Genomic DNA, 21,430 nt, shown 5'->3' on the forward strand with positions numbered 1-21,430 from the left:
CAGCTTCAAAATCTGTAGCCTATACCAGCAACCTGCCTAAAAAGTATACTTGTTAATAGTGGCACAAATGGTACGGGAGTAACCACCCACTTATAGATTGTATTTAAGGCCCACTCCATAAGGTAGAACCCATACCTGACATTGCTGAAGTGGCCGGGAACCTGAGACTGGGTCTTGGGCCTAAGGGAAAACCTGCTATAATTATTTTGCTAAAGGAACATAGAAATAAAATTATTCCTGATGACATATTTCTCAACCAGCAGCAGAGAAGCTCCTTCTTGCAGAAGATGATAATTACACAGAGACCTACACCTGGACAGTGTGCAGAGTGTGAGAGACATGGATCACTCATTCTTAAGTGTGCAGAGTGTGAGAGACGTGGAGCACTAAGCCTTAAGTGTGCAGAGTGTGAGAGACATGGAGCACTCATTCTCAAGTGTGCAGGGTGTGAGACTTGGAGCACTCAGTCTTAAGTATGGATTGTCTTCATGAAACCAAGAGTCTTACCCACTGTGTGTGTGTGTGTGTGTGTGTGTGTGTGTGTGTATGTGTGTTTGAGAAAACAGTATCTTGTAGCAGATATTCTAGTCCTCTGGCTCTCACAATCTTTTAGCCACCTTTTTCACACTGTTTTCCTGATATCTGTAGTTACTCCAGGTTCAAAATAGTAGTATTTTTTGATGAACAGGAAAAAAAAAAACTAATTTTGATGAAGTGAGTTTTCCCTGGTTTCTCTTGTGGGGTTCCCAACACTATCCATCAGATGCAGTGATTTAGTAGAGAATCTAGTAATGCTCATGCTTATGAAGTATTACAGAAAGGGAGTACAAATTAAAATCAGGAGTAAGAGGTTGGAACCTAGGGGGAAAAAAAAGATGCAAGCTTCCAGCAGTAGTGTATGACAATACATTAGAGAACCAGCCGAGTCTCAGTGCCACCTTAAGTGTTTTTATTGGAGGTCCAGTCATGTAGGCAGAGAATACTAGTAGTGACTAACCTGAGCTACTCAATCTCCATCTCTCCAGAGGTCCTCTGACATGGGGGCTAGGTAGGGAGGAGGAATTGATCTGGGAGGAATTGGGGGGGGGGGGCAGGGAGTAGAGCATGAATATGATCAAGAGGTCCACCTGATAAGGTGTGTCACAGGGTCTGGGCCAACAAAAACATGTCTTTCCCACAAACCCATTGTCACTCCAAACTGTATTCTCAGACCCTCCTTTCAGGCAAAAAGCTTGGAGGTGATATTCTAGAATTCAGGATTCAGTCACAGGCCAATCCTGAACACCATTGAAACAGACAGTATTATGACAGGCCAGAACTGCTAAGATGATGCTGTACCACAGAGATCTGTGTTTGTCTAGAAGTTGAATGCTACTGTTATTGGTGTTTAAGTCTGTAATTCACTCAGTTTAGTTTTTGTAAATGGAGTGAAGTAAGAGTTGAGGTTTATTTTTTTTATATAGTGCCTTAGTTACTGTTTTATTGCTGTGAAGAGATACCATGACCAGAGTAGCTTATTAAAAAAAGCATTCAGCTGGGGGCTTGCTTGCAGTCTCAGAGTCCATGACCATCATGGTGGAAAGCATGGCAGCAGGCAGGCAGGCATGGTGCTGTAGTAGTAGCTGAGAGCTCACATCCTGATCCACAAGTATGAGACAAAGAGGCCAAGACTGGGCCTAGTATGAGGTTTTGAAAACCCAAAACCTACCCCTAGTGACACCCCTCCTTCAACAAGACTGCACTACTAATCCTTCCCCAAATATTACCAAAAGGGACCAAGCTTTCAAATATAGGAGCCTATGGGGGCCATTCTCATCCAAGCCACCACGCATGCAGATCCAGCTTTTGAGTACCAGTTGTTTAAAGGCTTTTCTTTTTCCCATTGAATTAAATTGAATTTTTGCTTGAAAATTAGTTTGCCACATGTATCTAAGTTCCTTTCTAGACTCTGCCCTTTCTCTTATAAGACACTGGACTTCCATTATGAACATTTTAGTAACTGTTAACTTTTAGGTAGGCTGTCTTCTCAACTTTCTTCCTTTTCCTCATTTGGCTGTTTTTGGTCTTTGAATTTTCAGGTAACTTTTATGATCAACACTTGGATTTGTACAATTTTTGAAAGATTTTGGGCAGGAGTAACATTAAAACTGTAGGGACATGGGGAAGAACTTACATCTAGGAACCCAGATTCTATCTTTATTTAGCTAGACTTCCACTTCACATTCTTAGCCATTTAAAAAGTTAGTATTGCAGACATCTTACCTGTTTTTGTTTGGTTTTTTGTTTGGTTTTGGTTTTGGTTTTCGAGACAGGGTTTCTCGGTGTAGCTCTGGCTGTCCTGGATCTCACTCTGTAGACCAGGCTGGCCTTGAACTCACAGCAATCCACCGTGTTCTGCCTCCCAAGTGCTAGGATTAAAGACATGTGCCACCGCCGCCCAGCTTACATATTTTTTAAATAAAAAAAAATTAACTCTCCTCCTTTTCTATATCTAATGTATGCCTTCATTTAAAAAAAAAAATATTACTGTTGTCTTTTATGGACTCACATTTTCCTTATTCTTTATTGACTTCATTACCCCTGCCTTTGGGCTCTAACAGTTAGTTCTTGATACATGATTAACGGCAACTACCCTGAATTTTTGTGAAGGTATTTGGCAATTCTCAAATTATGGAGAGAGTGCAGAGAAAAAAAATTCTCAGTAAGTGAGCAAATTAGAAGTATGTCCTCTTCCATTTTTGTGTGTCCTTCTAAGCCAGAGGCTCTTTGCTTGACCCTTAAGACTGTAAGTGTAAGCTATGGTTACATATTGAACGATTCATATAGCTCTGGTGTATGAGGCCAGACGATAAGGGAAAGACACTCAAGAAGAGAAGTATTTCCTGTAGATATATCCTCGGAAGGTTAATGTTTTTATATCCTATGATTAATCTATAGTTGCTAATTACATGTTATTGTTAGTTTAACCAATGTTATAAACTATTCAGACCCAATTAGGTAAGCTCCAGGGTGTACTTTATACCTATCAATTTATCAGTGCTAACCTTTTTATTCATAATAATTACTATCTCTTTTGAGATAGTATGTAACAATTGTGTCAGTAGACTTAAGAAAAGTGAGAGTGGAAATATAATCAGATGAAAATATATACCTTTAAAAGCTGTTATTGGAGAGACAGAGAATGAAGAATGAATAAGTAAATGAACAACTGAATGAACAAACCAAGCATTCACCCTTGGGGAAGGGAACATAGCAAAAAGAAATAATAAGAAAACTGTAGATCAGAATGCAGGGGAAGGAAATACTTTAAAATAAATTGAAAATGAATCTTTCAAAAATCGAGACAAGAATAAGAAAATTGTACTATAGTTATTGCAGTAAACAAATTTTGTGTGGCTTTTGGGGTCTTTTTTAGGGTATTTTTGGCTTGTTTATTGGGGGGAAGGGTTGTTTTTTGTTTACAGCTTCAGAAAAGCTTTGGAAGTTGGGTGAAAGTGGGTCGTGACTGCCACTTAAGGGGGTGAAGATTCTAGAGCTCTTTCAACTGAATGGGGAATGGGGGACAGGGTAGGAAAGGCAGCCAGAGTCACTGAAACTGAGCAAAAGGAGTCCCAGAATAGTCCAGTCAAGGCTGAATTATGATGTGAGTGTTTCAGAGAGATTCTTGCTTCTTCCGAAAGTGCCCATGCTGCTGAAAAGGTGGCACCAAAGTCTCAGCCCCCGGCCTGCTCTAAGGCCTTCCTCATGTTGCGCTGCCTTCCTGCCAGTAGACAGTACTAGTGGAGACTCGGTCTCCAGGGACCTAACAACTGCATTCATTCCCCTGACGAGTACACTTCCAGCCTCTAGTACTGTGGCAAGGTGTTTAGTACTTCAGGTGAAGAATATCACTACTTTATTCAGCACTAAACTGAATAACTTTGATGTAAAAAACAAGCCATGGAAAACGTGCTTTTCCTGAAAGTACATGATTTGCTATTGCTTACATCTTAAAAACACTCACCTTCAAGAGTTGTTTTTAAAAGAAAATATGCTTCTAGAAGTTCTGAATAGTACAAGAAGAGTATGTTTCTAAAAAAGACAAAAACATTTTAAAAAGAAACTCATCTCTTTTTAAAAGCTATTCAGATGAAAAGAAAAATCTCTCAGCACAAGCTTGATCTATATGTTTTTGTGGTTATTAGTAGTAATGAAGGTACATTAACCACACTCTCTTGATAATGCTGTAGCTGTTTCTTGGTACTTGTATCAACATATAAATTTCACAACTGGCAATATGGGAATTTGACTAGTACATTTTTGTTTATATAAAGGGGTAACAACATTATAAACTTCTTCATATCTTTGAATTATGGATCTTGATTTGCACACAAGCAAGACTGAAATGCAGCTGAATGTGGCAGCCATCTTTGTGCTGGCACTCACTAGGAATAGGCTTGTGTGCAAGCTGCTGAGTAACAGCAGCAGGGGTGACTACTTCATTAGTCTAGAATCAATGAGTCCTTTTTACTTCATTCATTGTTTTTAGTCAGTAAACATGGACTAAAAACCTTCTCTTTTGCAAACTATGGTGTATGCAAATTGAGTATGTCCTGCATCATTAGGAAGCCAGTAAAAGCTGAAAAGCAAGTGCTGCCTAAGTACTATATAACCTTACTTCCACTAGGAAACATTTTAAACAAAATTTTGGTGAAACATTAAATAGCTCAATTCCACAAATATGAACCTTGATACAATAGGGATCATTTGAATTAATTTTATTAAATTACTTTTATACTGCATTAAGTTAGAAGTAAATAAATTTTCTTTTATAACCCTTTTAAATTTGATTAGTCCTTCTCTGATGCAATGTAAGCCCTCCAGTATGTAGCTCATAACATTAGCTAGTACCATTAGAGAAAACTTTATAGAAGGAAGAAACATGGTGGTGTTTCCTTTTTATTACAGAACTATAGACTGGTTCTGTTTCAGAGTGACAGCTAGTAACACCAGCATATAGCTGCCATATGAAAAAGAGAGGTGCTTAAAAGGGCTGCCAAGTAGATCTGGGAGAAGGAGGTGACAAGGTGACGAAAACCTAATAAACTCCTTAAGAGACTGTCTACTAAGGATCTGAGAAGTAAAAAATAGAAACTTTGGTATTGTCATGGAGTTGCACTACCTCCTGCAACTAAAACGATTTATGATCATAACCAGTCTTTAGGATAATAGCCCTGAGGTACACTACAAAACTGAATCATCTGGGAAGAAATTGTTCATATGACAAATATTCATTTGGTGCTCTCTCTTTGCCAGACTCATTTATAACACAGATCCTAGAAAACCATGGAAGGTAAGAAAGCTAGTGTGAGAGGAGAATGGTGGGGGTAGGGCTGATACCTGCTAGCTGGTGGATCTTTAATGCAGAGGTCCAACTTTCTTTGTAGGTCTCCTTTACACCACAAAGCAGATTTTAAATCATATACATATTTACGTGGTTTTTTTTTATTAATGTGGTTTGGATATAAAATATTCTCCTCAAAAGCTTCATGTGGCCGGGCGGTGGTGGCGCACGCCTTTAATCCCAGCACTCGGGAGGCAGAGCCAGGCGGATCTCTGTGAGTTCGAGGCCAGCCTGGGCTACCAAGTGAGCTCCAGGAAAGGCGCAAAGCTACACAGAGAAACCCTGTCTCGAAAAAAAAACCAAAAAAAAAACCAAAAAAAAAAAAAAAAGCTTCATGTGTCTAGCTGGTGTATCCAACCATTAAGAGGTAACTGGATCATGAGGGCTCTGACTTATTCAGTGTATTAACCACTCATAGATGCCTAATATGATGACATTATTGGAAGATGATGGAAAGTAAGAAGTAACGCGTCTTTGGAGGTAATAAACTTTTAGGAGTTTCTTGCCCGTAGTTGGAGTTTATTAAAAGAGAGATTTTCACTGGACAGTGGTGGTGCACGCCTTTAATCTCAGCTCTCAGGAGGCAGAGCCAGGCAGATCTCAGTGAGTTCGAGGCCAGCCTGGGTTACCAAGTGAGTTCCAGAAAAGGCACAAAGCTACATAGAGAAACCCTGTCTTGAAAAACCGAGAGAGAGAGAGAGAGAGAGAGAGAGAGAGAGAGAGAGAGAGAGAGAGAGAGAGAGAGAGAGAGAGAGATTGATTTTCGTATAGATCTTAAGTCCAAAGATAAGAGGTATGGTAAAGTGGCACTTGGAAAGAAAGATACACCTCAGAGTATGGGTGGGGTTTCTCAAAAAAAGAGTCCTGGTTTGTTGAAAGACGTTGTGGTGCAGATTTAAGCAGGATGGTAAAGAGAAAAAGAGCGACTCTGGAAAAGAATGAGACATGCCCAAGGGTAGGGCATGAGTTTGCAAAAGGAAAGCTATAATTAAGAGTCTCAGCATTAGCCATATATACTATATTGGTGGCTCTCACATTACATCTCAAAAGCTTGTGTGAAACTTCCTTTCTATCCTGTCTGTGTTTGACCGATGAGTTATAAGTGGCTGCAGAGATGCATTGGATGGGATTATCATCTGATAAAGTAAAATCAGGAGCCACTGAGGCTGTACAGGGATTTCTGGTAAAATTCCTAGAAAATTACAGGTTTTATCTTTAGGAGACAAGAAAGCTGCTGAGCAAATGGTGTAAGTCCTTGCTGCTTAGCTGGCTGGAGGCATCAAGCAGGCTCTAGGGCAAAGGGCTTTTTTCTTTCCTGTGTCCTAGTTTCCCCTTTCTGCCCTACCCCTCTTCCCTAAGTTGCTAAGTCGGGTATTCTGTTTCAGCAAGAAAGTTGGGCTAACACATACTTCTTTTTAACAAGAATATCCGGGGTTAGACGTGTGTCCGCTCGGGCAGCTGCAACCTTAGGAACTAGCAGTGTTGTCCCATGTGTGCCCTGTGGAGGGAAGGGATGATGAGGCTCATTCTCCATGAGCCACATGACTCGTCTGTGGCCATGTTAGCCTGTGCTTCTTTGCATGCTGATTTAGTAAACAACCCTCTTCAAGGTTAGACAGGTTGTTTTTATTCCCGTGGAATACGTGAAATAGCATTATGCTCCAAGTTAAATACTGCTTTCCCACTTCATCTGATTTTTCTCTTTTTCATCTCAAAGGACCAGTGCCAGAGGTGCTCCCCTGAATATACATAAGGTCTCCAACAGCCTGATTAACTTTGGAAGAAAGCTGATTTCCCCAGCCTCGGCTCCAGGAAGTACGGGGGGTCCTATACCTGGGGGCCACAGCAGCAGCTCCTTCTCGGCTGCCATCCCCACCAGATCCTCCAAAGAAGCCCCAAGGTATCATGTGCAGCAGCAGCAGCAGCAGCAGCAACAGCAGCAGCAACAGCAGCAGCGGCTGATGAAATCCGAAAGCATGCCGGTACAGTTGAACAAAGGTAGGAGAAAATTCCAGTAAATCTAAAGAACCTGAAGTGTAGCCTGAGATTTTCTCACTTGCCTGAGAGAAAACAACATCCCAGAAGCAGAAATCCATGAAAATTTAATTGTTTGAAACTATGTTGTGTGTCATCCTTTTTAACTTAGAGAGTAGATATTGTATTCTTCTTGATTAAGTATATTTTATGAGGTGTTTGACAATGTATTATCACAGTGTGGTTTACGTTTTTGTCATATAGATGCCCATCTTATATGATGGTATGAACTTTCTCAGCATAGAACTCATCAGTTGACTGTGTTCTCTGAGAGCATCTTTCAGAAGAATCTGAGATGGGATTGTACAGTAACATGGGCTGTACTAGTCACAGCATTAGGGACCATGGCATCCAACTGTTCCATTGCTAAGGAATACAAACTGAAACTTTAGGGGGAAAAGCTAAACAAAACCTTAAGCAGCCAAAGTAAGCATCCAAGTCCATGCACAACATGGTACAGCCATAGAATGGGTGAAAAGGCAGAGAAAACCTGGGCCTGTGGAGCCCACGGACCTCATTTGGTGAGGAAGGCCCTGCCCTGAGCGCTCCCGCTGCTCTCACTGGTTTCAGCTGTCCAGTGCCTCCCTCCCGTGAGCACTCTGCCCACAGGGAGCCCTCCGTGTACAGTCTTACTCAGAGCCTTCACCCTTCTTTTCCATGCTGGGCCCCTCTTTTCATAGCAGATTAGAAACAGCTACACTAATTTTGACTGGTGGAATCTTGACTGTACCCTGGAGCAAGAAATAGCAACATGATGACAAAACCTGCACAGAAGCATAGCGGTTTGTGACCATCGGTCCCAGTGAACATCCCGACTGAAACTTGACCCATGTCCTAAAGGAATACTTATGTTAATAGCAGCATTCAGTACTTAGTGCTGTCATTAACAAGAGTAATGTCAGCACAAACAAAGTTAACACTGTATACTTTGCTTAAGGATATCACATACAAAATTATTGTAAAGATTTTACAAATTGGAGTTTAGCCCCTGGTGGTGCCAGTTAATGTGCCATGGACATGTGTCCACTCCATGGACATCTGAAGTCCTCCTTTGCTGTCATCATGTTATTTAGTTTTTATATTTCTTTGTCTATGTGAAATATTAAGGTTTATATGATTAGTATTTAATGTGGATTAGAGTATTCAGGCTACCTTCTATGAGAACATCTCATTTAAAATTACATTCTCCTCTTTATAATGTAGAACTGTCACATATGATTTAAAGAAAAGGAGACATCAAATCATTAACATGTTGAAAATGTATTTTAATGCCAGGAGACATGCCCACTTCCAGAATGGAAATGAATGTTATTTTATATATCTCCTAATTGTACTGTTTATTGTTCCAAACAAATATGATTTCAATATTGCTTTGATAACAAGCTTTAGTCTGTTGTAATTCTAACTGACGGCAGGCAAATGAGTCAGAGGATCTCTTAATGCTTTAGCTTAAATGTTCTGAGAACCCAAGCCAAATGACGATAGAAATATAAAGTTGTGTCTCAAAGGAAATGTCAAGCATTAATATCACAGAAGTGAAAAGGAAGTGCCGGAGATGGAACAATTGGTGAGAACTGATCTCCAGTTGTGAGGAGACAGCAGAGCTTCAGACGACCCGGGCTTAAAGGACTGCCCTTGTTGTTGTTTCTGGCTCTTCATTCTCATGTCAACACCCACCCACCCACCCCAAAAACTTGACTGCACTGAATTTTAACAGCAAAAATCCCTGCTAGTGTTGCCAGTTATATAAAAGATTGAATGAAGTAAAGGTCCCAGAGAACCATTGACAGAGACAGAAAAGAGCAGTTCATCTCATGATCTTCCTCTGTTCACCTTCTTGTAAATCTTAAACAACCGCTGAAGCTCTGACTGTCTTCTCACCTCAAGCAGCCGTTCTGCACTGATGCTTAGGGAGTCTGCAAGCTCAGAACCCTGTGGCGCTTTGGGTAACAAATGTATCATGAACTTGACATTGAAGAGTGCTTCTCCAGCCTTGGCTCTTGAGACTAGTTTCCCAGACATTCTGCTGCACTGTCCTCACTGACAGCTCTGGAGCACAGCAGCCTGTTTGGAGTCCCACGCCATGCAGAACCATCCACCTCATGCCTCTGAAGAGAGATAGTGTGGTTGTTTGTAAAGATGAAAGCATTGTGGCTTTTATAGGTTAGTTATCTGTCATTGTAAAGGGAAGTTGTGCCTCCCTGATCATGCACATGTAACTTAAAATGCATGGTGTAGTTTGTGTATCCACTGAAGAAAAGAAGACGGCAGAACTATTCCCTCATCTTAGTAATATTTATATTAAAATTAGTCTTCATGTCTACATAGGCAACGAGAGATCTTTGAAAATCTTTATAGCAAAATTGGTAGCTGGTATAAACTTGAAAATGGTCAGAAATCAGGCCACCCTTTATCAGTCAATTTAGTTAACTATATTATGAAAACACAGATTGTGACCATTTCTACTTTAAGCACTTCTTTGGGATATATTATTAACAGATTTTATTTTTTTATAGGAGAACATTTGTGTGTTCTTTTAGTTGATAAAAATTATGTGATGACACCATGTGATCGTGCTACAAATCACAGTGTATTATTAAGTGGCCAGAACATTGAGGGATGTTATTTAAAATGAGGGATGTTTAATTTAAAAGTCAATTTTTACTAATATACTGTTATACATATATTGATTAGTAAATTTTATATAATGTATAGTATATTAATTAGTAATTTTTGTATATTAGTAAATGTATATAGTAGTAATATGTGTGTATGTGTGTATGTATGTGTGTATTGTAGAAAAGCTAAAAGAAGCAAGCTTGTTAAGATTACACTTGGGAAATCTGGTACCTTTTAAAAGACTTGATTTCTTTTGCTGAGTAACCACCAAACAGCCTTCAGACACTGCTCTCTCCAGGGCATTACTGATTGGGGTGACCATGTTCACTGTTGAACACTGTCGCCCCAGAAAGAAGAGTGGAAACCCCACGTCTGTGCCTCTGCTCTCGGCGACCTCCCCTTTGTGCTCCTCTGCTTTCTCGGCCGAGTTACTAAAGCCTGCTCTCCCCAGCCCCATTTCCTTTCTGTATTTACAACTGTTTCTTTTTATTTGAGCACTGCTTTAGTACAAGCATTTACTATATTTCCAGTTTGTAATGAAATATTCCCTATAAACAGACGTCAAGTTAAAGGTGTGTGGTTCCCAGATGATTTATAAATACATGTGGTGAGTTTGGAAATATTTTCCCTGGGTAACGTGAAGTTTGAGCTTGCTTAGGTCTTATGAATTTGCTTCAAATTTTAGTTTAAAGTATTTCCTGATATAGAAAGAAATCAATTTCAAAAGAATGCCTCTTGATAAATTATGTGTAATTCCATTTTAATAAGTCTTTTTTTAAAAGATATATAAAAATCACACTAATATTTATTACAACATAAAATCTACTCTGAAAAACCTTTTGATCATTGAGGTTTCCTGTCCCTAGTGTAGTAGGAGCCTGTATGCTTTTCCTTTGGTAAAAACACAGGAGAGTCTCCAGAGGAAACACCCTGTTAATGACATTATTGTTTAAAATATTTCATATTTTTCAAGTTTCCTCTGTATTTCCTGTTCTATATATTTAGGAATTGATAAAAATTATTACAACATTGAGTATGAAAGACAAAAGGTTTTCTATTGTCCTTTTATGATATCTAATTATTTTCTCTTATAAAATCCAGGCGACGTAGTTACAGGAAGCGGTGCTCAGCTTTCTGTTCCTGTCCAGGCTCTAACTGACCTCCAAGGTACAGTTGTCACAACATGCTCTCTCCCTCTCTCCGTCTCTCTCTCCCCCTCTTCCCATCTTTCTCTCTCTCCCCCCCCCCCTCTCTCTGTCTCTCTCCTTTGTTGGCATTTGCCACACTACCCACCAGACTACCTTTAGTGTCACAACCCTCTCCCAAACCCAAAGCTTTTTTTCTGGCCTTACCCTCAGTTCAGTATATAGGTCCACTACCATAGTTTAGCCACTGAGTGGCACTGTTGTGTAAAACAAAAGTTCCCTCTCGGGTCCTAGCTTGGTGGCATCAGGCTCTTGACATTTTCTTTGCAAAATAAGATTCAACCTGTGTTTGAGGTCATTTTTTGCCATTGTGCTCTGTAGGATAGCTTTCACAGAAAGGATTTTCGTTAATAGATAGGTTCTCTGTGACAATATTTGACAAATTTGTCCTAAGATTTGTTTCTATGCTACGACTACCCATATGTTACCTAAAAATTAAAACCTTTTTTGTTACAAGGCTTTTTTTATGACCTGTTTTTGAAATAAGTACTACCTTCATATTAAAACTTTTGTTGTACAATTTAACCAATGCAGCCAGTCACCATAAACAGTGAGTGATGGTTTGCAATCAGAGTGAACACTTTAATATTAGCCATGTGTTAGGTTTAAGAAATACAAAAAGGTAATCCATTTTCAATACTTCCTAGGATTTTAAACATAAATGTCTAGGATTGATCCACTCATCTTTTACTTTGCACCTTTTTGGTGAAATGAAGAGAATATGTTACATGGAAATTTTTACTTAAAGATTCTTTCACCAAATTCAGCAAAAATGAGAATAATACAGTATTAATTAAAACCCATACTGTGTTTCAGTTACTTTAAAATATCTATATAATAAACAAATTCTATTCACATTAAAGTACTGTCCATCATTCTCTTTCTTTTACTGAGATTCTGTATCCAGTGATATTTATTCAAGGTTATCCCACAAATATTTGTTAAGTACCTGCTCTGTGCCAAGCTGGTTTTGTTGGTCCCGTGGTTTCCCACCGTGTCAACAGCTTCTTGGATATTACTTTTGCTTTAGATGGCCAGTCAGGCCAACTCAGTTGGGAACTAGCTTTTTCTGAATGTGTTCAGAATTCCCCTTGCCCCCACACTGATAGAAAGTGTGTCAGTCTGATGTGAGGTTCCAGCTACCTGATGACACGTGGATTCTTAACCAGTGACGATGAACCTGGGGAGGGCAGAACAAGGAGAGGACCCCTGCGTCTCTTGAGCTAGATAAGTCGCTTGTGTTGACCTAGCATACTTCCTGAAGAATGTGAAAGGAAGACTTGACAATTTCTGTCTGTGCTGAACAGCAGCAAAGTAATAAAGAAAATGAAGAAACTAAGTGAATTTCCAACTCTCCATGACCATTAACTTCATACAGTAGTATAGTAGTTGCATGAGTTTTTAAAAGAAAACTAGGAATATAAATGGGTTTATGATTTAGGGCAATAAATGATTTTTAGAAAATTATTAGAAAGCTTTTTTATATTTTGCATTATAAATTACAATAAAAAACACTTGCTACTGTTAAATTTGTTTTTTGAAGATTTAATTCCATGTATTCCTTTTAATTGGTTTAGATTTTTCGTTACCATAAATATCTTTTAAGTTTTTATTTCTGTGTATGTTTATGCCATGTATATTAACATATACATATATGTAACACCCAAAGAGGTACCATTTCAGTACTTGTTTTAAATTTAAAAGGAGAAAATCTCCCTGGCCAGGTAACCACTGTTCATAGTCTTAAAGTCAAACAAAAATACATGTGATATTCAGGATTCCAGTTAGTTAACAGTATTAAATGCAGACATGGGAAAGGCCCTCCATTTCTTCTGCCAACCCTCCTACCAGTCCATCTCCCCCGGAGTAGCCATCATTAGGTTTCCTATGGTTGCTTCTAGAGGAAAAACTGGGGAGGAAGATGGGAGTCACATTAATTTGATAAGAGCTCACTTGTCTGTAGATGACTTCCCTTGAGGACCATCAAGAAGAAAGTGTTACAGAAATGTCCAAGTGCAGGTGGTAAAAAGGAGGAGGCACAGTCAACTGGGGTAGAACACAATAAAGATAAGAGGCAGCTCCTCTCGGGAGCAGCAGAAGAGATGAGATTTTAAAACAAGATGCTCTGTCAACTACTCTAGCCGCTGTTGAGAGTGATAAGTGGTGGGCCTGAGGAAGACCAACATTTCCACTGTGTTCAGAATAATTGTTATAAGACAAGCACATGTCTTAGCTTAAATGTGATTTTATGGAATACTTGTTCCAAAACTAAGTGAGTGTCTTGGTTGAGTTTTTTGGTTGGTTAGTTGGTTGATTTGGCAGCAGGGGTGAGGGAGTTGGGGGGTTTTTTTTGTTTTGTTTTTGTCAGCTTGACAAAAAAAATTCCTGGGAAAAAGAACCTTATTATATGAGAAAATGCTTGCAACAGATTGCCTGTAGGCAAGTTTGTAGTACATTTTCTTGATTGAAGATTGATGTAGGTAGGCCCAACCCATGGTAGGGGCACAGCTGCCATCCCTGGGCAGTAGTCCTGAATTGTATAAGAAAGCAGCTGAGCAAGCCAGTAAGCAGCATTCCTCTATGGCTTCTGCTTCAATTCCTGCCTCCAGGTTCCTAGCTTGAGTTCCCATTCTGACTTCCATCAGTGATGGAATATGAGTTATAAGCTGAAATAAAGTCCTTCCTCCTCAAGTTGCTTTTGGTCATGGTGTTTTATTACTGCAATAGAAACCCTAACTAAGACAGAAATTGGTACCAGGTCTGGTTATTTCTTTGACAAACCTAACCATGTTGTGGGGAGGATTTAAGAAGGACTGTAGAACTAGGCTGGAAAAGCCACAGAGTGCTCACAGCTTAATGAGCTGCTATTGTGGAAACTTGAAAGGTATTAGTAAGAGCAGTGCAGGCAGTAGAGGCCTAACGTGATGTTCAGAGGGAACAAAGACTCTGTCATGGCCAGTTGTGTGATTTTTTGAGTTAAGAATCCAGGATTCTGGCCCGCTGGAGCTGAAGAATTATTATGATTAACAAGAGACCAGAGCGACTAAATTGAAACTATTGCTTTGCTGGTACATTACTTGGTCATGACATTTTAGCATAACTAGTCACAAGAAAATTGCAGTAAACCAACACTTCTGTATTTAAATTGTTCTGATATTCTAGACACCTTTTTTTTTTCTTTTGCAAACTAGTACCCAATTCAACAGTGCTCCCAGGGTCTTCTTCAAGTATAAGCTGCTTCCACTGACTCCCTGGGATTAAGACACGTGTCTTTAATGAGTACAGATCAGCCTCTTGCCTTCTGTGTCACTCAGCTAGCACAAGGCAGCAAGCTGTGCTAGGACAGAGAACGAATGCCTCCAGTGTTGTCCTGGCTACTGCATAAAGTCACACCAAGGCCAGCTGCTCCTAGTGTGCCACTTTCACTCCCTTTGTCCTTGCCACCACGGTCCCTGAATGTCCCTCGACTATATTACTTTTGTGTGTTCATCTCCCACGTCTGCAGTCAGGTCTATGGTATTCAGCCTGTCTGCTTGAGAATATACTCTAACTCCTGTTCATCTCATTGACTTTTTGAGGAAAGAAACCCACAAAAATATTATCCATAAAACATATCAGCAGCTTAAGATAAACTAAACTATTTCTTCATCCTCTGACCTTCCTTCCAAGGCATTTGCAAGCCACGGCTCCTGAGAGATTCTTGACAAATAACTTCCACTGACCTGGAATCCAAGAGACACAGCCATTTGCTGTGTGTGCTAGATAGGTAAAGAGAATGAAGAAAAGATAGAATTATCCAGACGTAGCTGTGTTTTTAATAACTTTATGTGAAGTTAGAACAAAACACTTCTATGCAGACAAAGCCCACTCTGGAGGATCTAACTTAATAAGAAGAATATAGCCTGGATTTCAGGGCACTCCAGCATCATGCTTCCTGTCTAATGTAGTACACCTGGTACATAGAGCTGTGAAACCACCATGTAGCTTATGGGTCACAGACATGCTGAGAATACCTAGCCCTTGGCTGAGTGAGGACTGGGAATTTACTCAGCATGCCATGCCAGTGCGTCTGTTCTTTCTAAAAACCCTTGAGCCCAAGGCAAGACTGCTGGTGCAGAGACATTTCCAAAAGATCTTGGGAGGAAAGGCAGTGCAGGGATGGCCTTCTTAAGGTCTAGATGTTGGCATTTCCAAGATAACAAAAGTAGCGTCAAGCTAATTTGCATAGTTAAGGAGGAAGGTATTTTGTTCAGAGTTTTTATGTGACATCCAGGATTCAGAAACTTAACTATTTGTGTTGGCATAGTTTTTAAACTTACAGAATTCTGTGTTTGACTTATTCTAACACACACACACACACACACACACACACACACACACACACACACAGAGAAACACACACACACCACACATCCTTGGGTCCTTGAGCTAATAAATTAAACTTCCTGGGCCTCAATCTTCTCTTCTATAAGCACCTCATTGAGTCATTAGGATTGGATGGAATCATATGTACCACAGTCGAGTTATATTCACAATGTTTGTACAATATGTTGTTCGTTTTTCTGACATCTTATTATTTAGGTAAGCTAACTTGAGAAGTATGAGTGTAGGAAAGGTAGAAGGAAAATGCACACTACTCTTATATCTTTGAAATCTAGAATCAAAAGATTTCTTAGTTTTATTTTCATTTAAACATGGAAACAGTGATTGATACAAAATGGGATAGCTTAATAAGATTTTGTTCTTCGATATTGTTGTAATTTTCTTTAAATGGAACAAAGTCCCAATAGATTATAATGAAATTTTACTTATATGCCACACATTTCTTCTGCATGGACTAAATATGCATGGTTATGTAATGCACATTGTGTGCCTTCTTTCTGAAAATATCCCAGGCAACTAACATTTTACAAAATATGATAGATATAACTGTTCACAACTCTTCCATTTTGAAAGAAAATGAGAAGCTATAATAATCTACAAATACTAACTTGTTCTAAGGGTAAAATAAAATTTAAATTATTCTATCTGGAATTTAGATTAACTAAGAATTTGAACTATAATGTCAACTATTGAGAGACTAAAGAACATAAGTAGAGTTAATAATCAAAGGAGCAATAAAGACATTTCCCAGAGCTAAAGAAGCATACTGGCATGGAGACTGAAAACAGTTTAACAGGCAGGATGAAAATAAGACCTGTCCTTCCCTGGAAGCCCCACAGAGAACTTGGAAGAACTTGAATGAGGTGGAAACTGAAGGTTTCCAGAAAGGAACCAAAAAGGAGGTTTATTTATAAGATGACCATCAAGTAGCAACACATTTCTCAGTGGTAAAACTGAGGAGCTGGGAATGTGGGGGGGGGGGTGTTGGTTATTTGTTTGTTTTTAAAGTTTTACAGGAAAATTGTTGAATTAGGATCAGATGGGATGGTAAAGTAGACACTGACCCAGATAAGAATTCAGGTCTGCCAGCAGATCCACCTTCCTCTTGTTGACACAAAAGCACAACTCACCTCAAAAGGGGCAAGAGGGAGTTTATTCTGGAGCCAAATGTGAGTGAACATAGACTAAGCCACCTCACATCCCATGCTCTGAAATGCATACAGGTCCCCAGAATCTTTATAGTAACAGAACAAAGAAAGTCATAAATCAAGGTGCAAGTAGGTAGTTATGGCAAAGTGGAGAAATCTTAGTCTGTGGGCCTCAGATGCTGTCTGAGCTTAGACTTTCAGTTGGTAGAAACTGATTTAATACATCCCAAGAGGCTTTTATCTGTTAGTCCAAGGATGTTAAGTGTGATATAGAGGTGACCAAGGAATGGCTGTTTATGAGGCTAAAGAAGCCCAAGATGAATTATAAGTATGCTCTGGACCTGCAACATTCCAACCCCTCCACATCATGAAGCACTAGTCAGTCAATCCACATTTGCCTATGGCTTCTTTCCAGGAGTCTCAGTTGCTCTCCCCATTCCCAAGTACTTCTTTATTTTACACTTGCACACTCCACCACTTGGAAAGGGAAATAAATCTTCTAGATGATTTGAATAAATGAGGAAATGAGAAACAAAAATTACTGCATTTAGGAGTAGTAATGCTTCTTTTAAAATGTCAAATACTAACCTGAAAGATCAAATGATACTTAGAAGAAATGTAATTATTAATAAGACAGTAAAGTAAGTTATTTATACATACAATTCAAAAAGGTGGGGAAAGGAGCATTAACATGAACTTAAAGAAAGTAAAGCGATAAATGGGGATAACAGTAAGATTAACAATACAGAAATCAGTTTATGTCAGTGAAAGCAAAACGTAGTTCTCTAAAAGCATTGAATGAAGCAGGGCTGCAAAGGTGGGTTCCCAGCACCTATGGGGAGCAACTCACAGCTGCCTGTAAGTCCAGCTTCAGGGAAGCCAATGTCTCTGGTTCCTAGGGTACCTTGTCTATGTGTACATACTGAGACAGGCAGACAGGCACACATAAATAATAAAAAATAATAATAAATAAATCTTTTAAAATAGTGAAATAATTCTGTACTCAGTAATTGTGTTCAAGCATGAGTAAAAGAAAAATCCTGGAACATGCAAAATAAGAATTGTAGAACTAAAGATAAAAAAGGTGAGTTTGGTTGGTTGTTTAATCCTAAGTTGAAATTTTGAACAAAGTTTTCTTCTGATGACAAAGAATGACCACAAATTTAGTGACTTAGCAATACAGGTTTACTGTTTGGTGACTGTATCGTCGGAAATCTGTTATGAGCCTCACTAGGATAACCCTGGTGTCAGGAAGCTCCAGGGGGAATCCGTCTGTCACCTTGTGCATCTGCCACATCGGAACCGTCCCTTTGCTTGCTCAACTACAGAGAGTGCCTGTTTCCAGATCCTGGTCTAATTTCCTAGTATACAGCGTGCTTCAGCTGTCTCCTTTCCTTCAAGGACAACTAAGAAACTTCCATCCCTGAGTTGCTCTTCTTGCTCCTCATTTGCTTTGCGGACACGTGATTAGATTGACCGGCAGTAATAACCCAAGACGTCCTCTCCATGGAGTCACTGGCCTTTATCAGACCAGTCAAATCTCTTGCCGTATTGGTCTCACAATCATAGGTTCTAGGAGTAAAGGAAATAGACACAATTCTGACTGCTATATGCATGTATGGCTTGTTTTCTTTTTTAAGGATGACTATAGCCTTCAGTCAAAAATATAAAATCTTAATAGATGAACAAACAGAAAAATCCAAATAATGCCTTTAAAAAGCCACTCCCCAAAAGGTCTCAAGAGGTAGGTGGTCCAAACTTTGATGGCACAGATAGATTCTGTTACATAAACTTACAAAAGGTATATCTCTTTTTTTTTTCCCCCCATTTTCTTTTGTGATTTTAGGCTCTGAATGATGTGCTTGGAGTTCTTGACAGTAAAAGCTGTTTAAGTAGTAGAGGAGCAATAAGAAATTTGGGAAGGAAAAAGGAAAACCTAGTCTTTATACTAAATACATAAATTATGTCCCATATTCATTTAAAGTTAAGAAACATCTTCCTAAGCAGGGTATGAAGACAGAATCCGTATAAATAAAAGACATATATACCCAGGGCCAACTTCCAGAATTTAGGAGAGCATCTTTAAACCAGTTTTAAAAGGCAAAATAAATAGTGCTTCATAGACCCTTGAAGAATACCATAAAAGATACTCAGCCTTACCAGTTACCAAGAGACTTCAAAAAATACAGTAAAGTCTACTGTATTAAATAAAGACTCTCAGTGGGTTTTAAACTTTTAAAAGTCTAAAAGAAGGCAATTTAGAATCATTTATCTACGTCTAAAATGTGCTCATAGCAGAACATGGTAGCACACACTATAGTTTTAGCACTTTGGAAGCTGAGACAGAAGGGTTGCCACCAGTTTGAGGTGTGTAGTAAGTACCAGAGTACCTACATAGCAAGACACTGTCACAAAACCAAAACATCCTAAACAAACTAAAATGCACATACAAAATTTAGATGTTAGTTTCTTATAAATCTACTTTATAGAAGTAGCAACTTCCTAAAGTATTTGCCTCATTATGTTTATAAAGTCCAAGAATTAGAAAAAAAGTAAACCATGCTCAAATGTGGGAAAAAGCAGTCAAAACACTGAGGAAAGTTCCACACCAGACTTTACTATATAAATGTGTTCAAAGAACTACAGGAAACCGTTTTGTAAGAACTAAAAGAAAGAACACGGTGTCTTGCCATGTAGTTAAATCAAAACAAAAATATTGTCAATGGTACTTCAAAATCTTTTTTCTACAAGCTATTAGATATGGTGGGCTTTATTATATATAGGACAGGCAGCTTTTCAAGACAAGTTAAGCCCAGAAGCAAGCCACAGAGGAAAGTTTTTAGGACACTGAGACCTCTGAAAGTGTTTCTCTGTAAACACAGCAGGAGCCCAGGGACAGTGGCCCTAACAAGTCACAGTCAACTTTTCAGATCCCTGGAATCTAAACAAAGGTTTACAACAATCTGAAAAGCCTTTATTCAAGGAAAAAAACGAAAAATGCCAAATGCCCTAACAGTGGGCTCTATAATTAGCTGTCTAACTTGCACCTTAGTTTGTTCCCACCTACCTCTTTAGTAGACAGCCAGACCCTCACAGATTTTACAAGGGTACAGAATGGAAGTGGGGTATCCTAAAAGTCAGGGTCCCAGTGACCTATCACTTTTTCATCTGTAAGCAACTCTTCAGAAAGGCCCTGTTTATGAGGTTTATCTTCATTTGACCATGTGCAGAGCTTGCCCAATAAGAGACCCTATCATAAGGTGTCTGTGGAAATTAATTGCTGCCAGTCATTAAACATCACAACAGCCCAAGGCAGCAGTACCAGTTAGAGGAAATAGATGCTGCCTGAAAGATTAACAAGAAAGTCAGAGGCTGGTCAAAAGCCAAAAAGGACTTAAATATATGAATAGGATGTCAGCAGGGGCTTTCAAAAGTTCCAGCGTATTCTGGAAGGCCGTATGTGTGAGCAGTGTTGTGTTCGTGTCCAGGGAAGGCTGGGGACATGCATAGTCTCTCAACTCTGGGTGAACTTCAGCCTCTGCTTGAGCAGGCATGAAGGCTACAACAAAGTTTATAAAAGGCCTGCTGGCCGGGCAGTGGTGGCGCACGCCTTTAATCCCAGCACTCGGGAGGCAGAGCCAGGTGGATCTTAGTTAGTTTGAGGCCAGCCTGGTCTACAGAGTGAGATCCAGAAAAGGCGCAAAGCTACACAGAGAAACCCTGTCTCGAAAAACAAACAAACAAACAAACAAAAAAAGTATTTTAAAAAAAAGGCCTGCTGGAATATAATATAATATTATAATATAATATAATGAAATTATGCATCCCATCACCTAAAGAACCCTGATAAAGGCTGAGAACTGACTCAAGATATTTAAGAAAAGGAAATCTTGGCTGGGCGGTGGTGGCGCATGCCTTTAATCCCAGCACTTGGGAGGCAGAGGCAGGCGGATCTCTGTGAGTTCGAGGCCAGCCTGGTCTCCAAAGCGAGTTCCAGGAAAGGCGCAAAGCTACACAGAGAAACCCTGTCTCGAAAAACCAAAAAAAAAAAAAAAAAGAAAGAAAGAAAGAAAAGAAAAGGAAATCTTGTCTATTTATAAACCAATAAAGTAACCAAGCAAAAGGCTTCAGCAAGTGCACAGAATGGAAATGGACTTGACAATACAGCAACAAATACCAAGATAAGTGAATTCAGTAAGGGGAGTGGCATGGTGTCTGAATTAGCACATTCTATCTAATTGTTAGTAGCAATTGTAAGGCACACGGAATATAAAACAGGGAAATATGGCTCAGCCTTGTAAAAGCAGTCAATACAGACTGTCTCTAAGGAAACTCCACATTAGATCGTACTACTATAAATGTGTTCAGAGAACCACAGCAAACCACTTGTAAGGACTAAATGAATGGAAACAATGTCTCGGCAAAGAAAGAACAGCAATAAATAGAAGTTTTTTGAAGAATTAGATATTTAGGAGTTGAGAAATATGACAACTAGAATGAAATTTTACTTCTTAAATTCAACATCAGATTTGTGGTGACAGAATACATACTCAGAAGTTGAATATGTGTCAATTGCAAGTGTCTACTCAGAGCAAGAGAAAACAACAGGTGAAGATAAAAGATCAGAATTCAAAACCCTACATAGTAGCAATATACAA

At 39.2% G+C, this 21,430-nt stretch overlaps 1 protein-coding gene across 32 annotated transcripts in view; it reads left to right on the plus strand.

Moving 5' to 3' along the window:
• Positions 1-21,430, plus strand: part of Tbc1d5 (TBC1 domain family member 5) — a 453,313-nt gene that overhangs the window by 377,627 nt on the left and 54,256 nt on the right. For 21 of the 32 annotated variants that reach the window (XM_076557560.1, XM_076557551.1, XM_076557549.1 and 18 more), the window contains 2 exons: positions 7,101-7,381; positions 11,138-11,203. In XM_076557560.1, the coding sequence (XP_076413675.1) occupies positions 7,101-7,381; positions 11,138-11,203 (347 nt within the window). The remainder of the gene's footprint in view (positions 1-7,100; positions 7,382-11,137; positions 11,204-21,430) is intronic. The other 11 variants (XM_076557565.1, XM_076557572.1, XM_076557570.1 and 8 more) reach the window with 1 other exon arrangement.

Source organism: Peromyscus maniculatus, chromosome 21 (assembly GCF_049852395.1).
Source record: "Peromyscus maniculatus bairdii isolate BWxNUB_F1_BW_parent chromosome 21, HU_Pman_BW_mat_3.1, whole genome shotgun sequence".
Taxonomy (NCBI): Eukaryota; Metazoa; Chordata; class Mammalia; order Rodentia; family Cricetidae; genus Peromyscus; species Peromyscus maniculatus.